General features: G+C 45.8%; 1 protein-coding gene across 1 annotated transcript; it reads right to left on the bottom strand.

The window, feature by feature from the left end:
- Positions 1-298: 298 nt before the first annotated feature.
- LOC140994976 (uncharacterized) lies at positions 299-4,274 on the bottom strand. The gene is made up of 2 exons (XM_073464846.1): positions 3,452-4,274; positions 299-615 (listed from the first exon to the last, which is right to left on the bottom strand). The coding sequence occupies exons 1-2, from the start codon at positions 4,221-4,223 to the stop codon at positions 467-469; spliced, it is 921 nt and encodes a 306-aa protein (XP_073320947.1). The 5' UTR covers positions 4,224-4,274; the 3' UTR covers positions 299-466.
- Positions 4,275-8,558: the final 4,284 nt, after the last annotated feature.

The following is an 8,558-nucleotide window of genomic DNA, read 5'->3' as shown; positions in this document are numbered from 1 at the left end:
GCGTGGAAAGCCTGAGGCAGGAAGAGCACCTTCCTGCCCTTCACGAGCCATCATGAACGGCATAAGCAGGGAGCGCAGCAGCAAAAGAAAACCCCCAAAACGACCATACCGGCAAATCCTGGAACCTCTGCTACAAGAGATGCCAGGAAGCTATCTAGGATGGAAATAATTTGTATACAATTTAATAGGGAATAAGCCACACGCTGCCTCTTAATAATAACGATGATAATACAATAATATAGTAATAACAATATAATAATAATATAATAATATAGACGTAACCAATCATGCCTATGAATGAATATTTATTATATCAAGAATTACAGTGAGAGGCTCATGGCTTTTTGAGCATCTAGGATGGCTTTATTGCCAGGACGCACGTAACGATTGAAAGCAGAAGAAGACCACCTGCCCATAGCTTTCAGGGTGGCCACAGGAGCGACCATTGCTGCTGTCGTAGCTGCTCCTATGCGGAACGAATGAGGCGTGTAGCGTTCCGGAGGGAGACCGCAGAGTTGGCAAAGGAGGCGGAGGCGAGAGGCGAACCAGGCTCGTGACAGGGGCTCCCCTCTCTCCGTGACGAACAGCGGCTCCTGAGGGCTGGCTTGGGCACGGCTTTTCAGATAGCGGACCATGGAAGACAATGGACAGAAATCAGAGTTAGTTTGAGAAATGATGACTGATGTTCCCCTTCTATCTCTGTCAGTTTTAGAATGTTTTAAGAGGATACAAAAGTAGTGACTGTGAACTGATACATCGCCTATGGTGAGGTCTTGTGAAGGATCAAAAGATCGTGAGCGTGTAGTGAATTCTCCGCACCTTAAGAACCCATAAAAAGCTATGAGGAAAACAGTTTCTAACAGTGAGTCTGTATATGGACCAAAGCACCCGTTCCTTAAGTGAGTGATTAACTTGTGCAGAAGTGGAGGAGTAAAAGGGAGACGGATGTCATTGCCTTGAGGTTTCTCTCTTTTAAAGCCGTTTAGCAGAAGCTTAATGGATGGATTTTCTAGTAAGCTGTTGGAGGACGGGTCCAGGCAACGCAGGTGAAACTGGACACCTGCGAGGAGGCCTTTGATGGAGGACGGCTGCATTTTGCGGGACTCAAAGCAGTGAACCAGAAAAGCACATACAATGGGAATACTTATAGGAAGAATTGCAACAGAGAAAGAGAAACAAAATGCTGTGAAATAGGACCATGCAGAGTCATACAATTTTAATGTAGACTTCGCTAAACCAGAACGCATATAGCCAGCAGCTGACAGCATGTATTTTTGCAAGGTGCTGTCTAATCTAGCACCGCATGGTGGAAGGGGGGGCAAGGCAGGCTGGAGGGCGCAGCTTCCGGACACAGTCTGTGGAATTTCTGAAATTCAAATCGAGACAGAGCATCAGCAATATTATTATCCAATCCTGGAATGTGCGCTGCGCGGATGATGAAGTTCCCCAGCACGGATGCCCAAGTAAGGCGTCTTACAAATCTGTTAATAAATGGAATAGAGGAACGCCCTTTGTTGATAATGTGGACAGCTGCTTCATTGTCACAAAAGAAAATAATTTTCCTCCTGGACCAGGATTTCCCCCAGAGAAGACAAGCTATAACAATTGGGTATATTTCCATAAGCGCAGAGGAAGAAGCACTAGCTGGCAGAGATGACAATTCTTTTGGCCATACATCAGCAAACCACTGATTATCAAAGAACCCCCCAAAACCCACGGAAGGAGCTGCATCTGTGAATAATCTAATGGCCAAAGATGATTCAGTATTGTCGTTATAGAAAAATGAAATGCCATTCCATTTCTCGAGCAGCAAAGACCAAAACCGGAGCTCTGATCTGCACCCTTCATCCAGAGTTACTGTGACATGAAGCTTTTCAACTGATTTTGAGAGGTCGAGAAGCCTGGATATGAATGAGCGGCCCTGAGGAATCACGCGCATGGCGAAATTGAGATGACCTAGGAGGGAGAGCAGATCTCTTTTTGAAATGGACTTTGAAACCTGTTCCTTCATAATTTCTCTGATGCGGTTTAATTTCTCGAGAGGCAGGGAAGCTTGCATGAGGACACTGTCTAGTTTGATACCTAGAAATTCGATGGCTTGAAGTGGACCTGAAGTTTTCTCCTCAGATAAGGGGACTCCCAGGTTTTTGAAAGTATCTTTAAGAGTGATGATTGCGTGGTCTGGCTTGGCATGAGGATAATCTACGAGCAAAATCGTCTAACAGGTGAAGCACGAAAGGCAGCTTGCAATTGTTTAAGAGAATCCAGCAGAGAGCTTCAGACAATGTGTCAAAGATTTTTGGACTGCTGCGACACCCAAAAGTGAGCCTAACTGCAAAATACAATTTCTCTCTCCATTTCACGCCGAACAGATGCCATTGGGAAGGGTGCAAAGGCATGACTTTAAACGCATCTGTGATGTCGGCCTTTGATAACCATGCTCTTCTACCTGCTTGTTTGATGAGCTTAATGGCATCGTCGATTGAGGCATAATACAGAGAGAACGGCGGGAGTGGAATGAGACTGTTAATACTTTGGACTTCATCATGATGAGGAGCTGATAAATCTATAATGAGACGCTTTTTACCAGAATATTTCCGGGTAGCCACACCTATGGGGTTTATGCGAGATACGGGGAAAGGGGATTTATCCAGAGGACCGATCATAAAACCCTTCCTGACTTCTTTTTCCAGCAGAGTGTCGACAACTTCAGGCTCTTTTAAAGCAGACTGCAGATTGCTACAAGAAAAAGACAATTTAGGCAACCACAATAACCCAGCCATGAATCCTTGAACCAGTCCGGTAAGCAAATAATTGACAAAGCAGCGGTTCGGATGCTTCTTTAGAGCCTTGCCCAGCTCAGCCACGTTGACTGGGGTTGAAGGTTTTATTTTTTCTTTTCCTTCCTCACAAGGCGGGTTCGTCGGGGGCACACAGACTTTGGATGACTGTCCCCACAATAGCTTAGTCTCATCGGATTGCGGGACTGCCGGCGGATGAACTATAGCCACGGATTTGGGACACATATTGGGAGAGTGCGAGAAAGAGCCACAAATGGAGCAGGAGAGAGCTTGGCGACCAGTGCAGTGCCTGCTGATTAGAGCCAGGTCGACTACAGACCAGTCCAGTCTTTGGTTAAACCTCTGAATGAACATGGCGGCCTTGGCAGAGAATGATTTATGATATTCATAGAACAAAGTTCCACCGTATGTTAAGGCAAGATCTGCAATGATGGCCAGATAGGTGTCCAATTCTGCTCGACGGGATGGATAGACCTCACAGATTACATCTCTGAACACACCAAAAGCAACAGTAAATTCTGCTAGAGTCAAGGTCTTTGAAAGTCTAGGGTCACTATCCTTTAGCATCACAGACACATCACCACAATCTACCACACGCTTGTCACTAAAATCTGAGCACAGCAGGATTTTCACTAAATTGACATCATTACCTGCAAGGATCTGGTTTCTCAGATTGAAGGAGATGGCAGCAGCAGGAGGGTAGAATGGCACACCGGTGGAGATTGGGACTGCACTACCCAGAATCCTGCGCGGGATAGAGATGCCGTCGAGGGGCGCCGGAGTGACGTCACTGAACTGCGTCGCGGAAGAGGCAGCAGCAGCAGCAGGTTCCCGGGATGTAAACACGGCGGCCTGGAACGCAGAGCTGGTGGATGGAACGGCGGCGGCTTCTAAGGTCTGGATCCTTGAATTCATGCTGGAAAGGGAAGACTGAATAGAAGACAGCGCTGCCAAGATGGCGTCGTTTGCCGGAGCTGAGGAGGCGACTGCTGTGGCCGGGGCTCTGGCTCTTTTGGCCGGCGGGGCAGCGGCTGGAGTCGGAGCGACTACTGAGTTCTGGGACCAGTGTTTGCGCTTTGACTGCGCTTTCCGAGGAGCAGAGACAGGAGGAGCGGCGGCAGAAGGAACGGAGACAGAAGGAGCGGAGACAGTAGGAGCGGAGACAGGACGCTGAACTACAGGTGGAAACCCAGCGCAGTTCAGGAACAGCGCAAACAGTTCCCGGTGAGACGCTCCGACCGGAGCAGAAACATCATTACAAAACAGGAACTCCAACAGTTTAGGAATCGGCCAGTCATCGATTGATGGTGCGATTTGGCCGGTACCCTTTCCTGCTAGGCGAGAGCTTCGACGGAGAGAAGAAGGAGCCCTCTCCTCGTCGATGGCTTCCTCTGATTCAGAGACTCGGTGAGGCTCCACCATGATGCCGTCGGATTGCCACGGGTCTTCATCATCGTGGACGAGGGGCGACGACATCGGGAGCAACAAGGTAAATACGAAAACGAGCAAAATGTTCTTCATGCGGGAGCTTGCGAAAGTGCCAGCAGCAGAGGAAGCAGGAAGGAGGGTCGGGCGAGAGCAGATTAAATACCCCGCTCTTAATGCAATTTCCCAATAGGGAGCGGGCACGCAGAGTCAGCTGAGCCATCAGCTGATCTGCGCCGGCGATGACAGCTATGCAGTTAGAGCTTGACGTCGTGGCCTGCCAGAACTAACGCTACGCTCAATTTCTCAAATATTTCAAGAGTACCCAGGTCACACAGATATGGTTGAATATAGGATTATGTTAAAAAATGAGGCTACAGTGAAACGAATGAGTTACAGGAATCCAGAGCACCTCCTGGTGTCCCTGAAAAAGGAAGTGGACCTGATACTGCCTCTGGGGATCATTGAGCGCTCAAAAAGTGCTTGGTGTAACCCAGTGGTTTTGGTCCCCAAAAAAGATGGTACAATACAGTTTTGTATTGATTTCGGATACCTGAACTCTGTGTCAAAGTTTGATTCCTACCCAACACCACGTATTGATAATATGCTTGAGCAAAAGCAAAATACCTGATCACCATCGACCTGTGCAAGGGCTACTGGCAAGTGCCTCTTTCCAAGCAGTCGAGGGAGCTGACTGCCTTTCGGACTCCTTGGGGGCTATTCCAGTTTTTAGTCCTGCCATTTGGTCTTCACGAGGCCCCTGCAACCTTCCAAAGGCTTATGGATCAGGTATTGAGGGGTTGTGATGACTATGCCTGTGCCTATCTTGATGACATTGTGATCTACAGTTCTACTTTGGAGGAGCATTTCCAGCATCTGAAGGAGGTTCTGATCTGTCTCCAATCAGCAGGGCTGACAATCAACCATCAATTTTTCAGCCAGAGCTGCTCCACTCACAGATAGGACTGGATCAAGGTGCCCCAACCAGGTCCAGTGGACAGAAGAGGCGGAAGCAGCATTTAGGGACATTCAGCATGCTCTGGGTAAGGACCCAGTCCTTTACAGTCCTGACTTTGATAAGCTTTTATTCTACAAACAGATGCCTCTGAGAGGGGTATTGGAGCTGTCCTTTTGCAGGGTCTATCAGTGGACCAACATCCCATGGCTTTCAACAGCCGCAAGTTGTTCCCGAGGGAGGTCCACTACTCTACAGTGGAATAAGAAGCCCTGGCGATCAAGTGGGCCCTTGACTCATTAAAGTACTACCTCCTGGGGAGGGAATTCACTCTGCAGACTGATCACAAAGCCCTCCAATGGATGCAGCGGATGAGAGACACCAATGGCCGCATCACACGATGGTATCTTGCCATGCAACCCTTCCGCTTCACAGTTCAACACATCCCTGGCAGAGTTCTGAAGGAGGGAGGAGTATGTGATGGCCACAGTAGCAACCCCACACTGAACTAACACACTAAGGGTGGTAACACATCTATTATATTTACTTATGTTAGGTTTCTTTACACAATACTCATAAACAAAGATAAATAACTGGAAACAGGTTTTTAGTTTCATATAACACTCCGTTTTATTAGTAATTTTGACAGAATGGTTTCCTTTTGTAGTGTACACATTTAGGTCACTTTTCTTAGTCAATTTTGCTATTTTTGTTTCAGTTATTTAAGTTGTTTCATTGTCTCGGAAGTGAATAAAATATTCTTTGAGTTACCAGTTCCTCTGAGTTGCGATGGAGTTCCTGGCTGGCCAGCAAAAGGAGGCCGAGCTGCATCAGCTGGAGTTAAATAGTGATGGCTGCTAAGTGGACTGTACCATGGGCCTCCTGCATCATGGGGAGGGGCCATGGTTCATGGAAATGTTATTTCAGTGGAAATTATTATATTAATGATTATTATTTCTCTTCCCTTAAGATCAGGTAGATTTATTAATAGTTATGATTTGTGGTTATTGTAGTTTTGTTTAAATGGTTATGTCTATCCCCCGTTTGTCTAAAATGGCCTTGACATGTCTCAATCCTAATAAATAAAAACATACCTTTAATTCATTTAACACATTGATTATCCAGAAGGAAGATATATCATCATCAATATATCCATAAATAACATAAAATTCACACTCGCCAACATCTATGGACCCAATAACAACGACCCATCATTTTTTCATTTTTTTCATTTTTTTTTTAGTTGGAGAATGATAAACCCTTCATCACGTGAATATTCTTATTTCTCCCCTCTTCGCCACTCTTCCTCTCAAATTGACCTTTTTCTGATCAGCAACTCACTAACTCATAACATCCACGAAAACAAAATTAATCCCATCACCATTAGCGACCACGCCCCTGACTCTCTCAGTATAAACATCCAGTCACCTATCAAACCTCCAATGAGATGGCATTTTAATACATCATTACTGCAAGACCCTGATTTTAATAACTTAATAACTGAAGAGTGGGCATCCTTTCTGCAGATGAACGACTCTCCAGAAATATCACCAGCATTACTCTGGGAAACAGGCAAAACAGTAATAAGAGGAAAAATCATATACTCATTTTACAAGAAAAAACAGCAAAAAAAACTTGAAAATAGTATAGAACAAAGGATTGAACAACTTACAAACCTCTGCTCCAGTAATCCCACAGAACAAATAAAAAAGGAACTCAGCAGCCTCAAAGCCCAACTTGACGATATCTTACACAAAAAAACACAATTCTTAATCCAACAACTCAAATACGACACCTTTCAATATAGCAATAAAACAGGGAAATATTTAGCAAATCAACTACAACACAGAAAAGAGAAAGTAATAATTACCACAATTATCAACTCCAGAGGAGAAACCACCCAGGATCCACAGGAAATAAACAAAACCTTTAAACTTTTTACAGTGACTTATACTCCTCCAGCCATGAACCTACTCAATCAGAAATAGACTCCTTCTTAAACAAATTAAACTTACCGACACTATCAAAAGAAATAGCAGATAACCTGGATGCACCAATCACCCAGGAAGAACTCACTAAAGCCCTAAATCAAATGCCAAATAATAAATCACCCGGACCGGATGGATTTCCAGCAGAATTTTATAAACATTTTTGGCACATACTCTTGTCACTGTTTCATAGACTAACTTTAGAAATTAAATCTCCACAATCCCTACACACATGAATACGGCCACTATGTCACTTATACTGAAACCTAACAAAGACCCATCCAACCCATCTAGCTACCGTCCAATCTCTCTAATCAATACAGATTTAAAAATTATCACCAAAACCTTAGCCACCAGAATTGAAATTGCCACCCCCATCTTAATCCATCCAGACCAAACAGGCTTCATCAAAAACAGACGTGCATCTGATAACACCCGAAGACTATTCAATCTAATGAACCTATCACAGTGTCATGTAAGTGTAGTAATAAGGGACTGTTTTGTGTATGCTTCCATGCGCAGTGATCTGAGTCTCACAGGTTACACAGAGCCGTTGTGAAAGTAGTTCCGGCAACCCAGTGTGTTACTGCGTGTTTATCACAGAAGACCTGAAAATAAAAGAGCCTCCACGAGAAGTCAGTGTCAGTCATTTTTACAAGAGATAACTTCCACATGGTGTCAGAAGTAAAGCGACTCGGACGTGGATCATGGCGAAGTTTAATCCTCCCGAGAAACATGACTTTACTCGACCGGAGCAGTGGCCGGAGTGGCGGCAACGCTTTCAAAGGTATCGCATGGCTACGAAGCTAAACCTGGAAGCTGGGGATGTACAGGTTAGCACGCTGCTCTATGCACTTGGCAAGGAGGCCGAGCAAGTGTTCAATACTTTTGTGTTCACGGAAGACGAAGATGAGGATGACTATGAAACTGTGTTGGAAAAGTTAAACACCTACTTCGTCCCGAAAGTGAATGTTATCCACGAGAGGGCTCGTTTTTATCTCAGAGCGCAGAAGCACAGTGAATCGGCGGAGGAGTATATCCGTACCCTCTACGAGCTAGCCGAGACCTGCCAGTTCGGTCCGGCGAAAATAGAGAACATTCGAGATAGACTGGTCATCGGGATTGTGGACAAGGAGTTATCGGAAAAACTACAGTTGACAGCGGACTTGACACTGGAAAGAGCAGTGGAGATTGTGAGACAGTCGGAGCAGGTAAAGGGGCAAATAAGCCAGCAAGCTAAAGCTAGCTCCGCCGATGCTAGCTACCTCAGCGAAGTGGCTCGACCGCATGCACGCGGGACTCCCGCTCATCCACACAGAGGAAGGGGGAAAAGACGCGGCAGTTTCCACACCGCGGGTCCGGGACACCGCGGCGGAGAGGGGAAACAGA

This window comes from Pagrus major, chromosome 4, assembly GCF_040436345.1.
Source record: "Pagrus major chromosome 4, Pma_NU_1.0".
Classification (NCBI taxonomy): domain Eukaryota; kingdom Metazoa; phylum Chordata; class Actinopteri; order Spariformes; family Sparidae; genus Pagrus; species Pagrus major.
Note: the sequence above shows the minus strand (reverse complement) of the source record. Positions and strands in the feature narration are given on the sequence as shown.

What these genes read in the sequence shown, in the direction of transcription:
- LOC140994976 (XM_073464846.1), bottom strand. Translation starts at nt 4,223, where the DNA reads ATGGTGGAGCCTCACCGAGTCTCTGAATCAGAGGAAGCCATCGACGAG. An exon ending in GAGAAACCAGATCCTTGCAG is followed by an intron (nt 616 to 3,451) that starts GTAATGATGTCA and finishes CTATCTGAAAAG; the next exon opens with CCGTGCCCAAGCCAGCCCTC.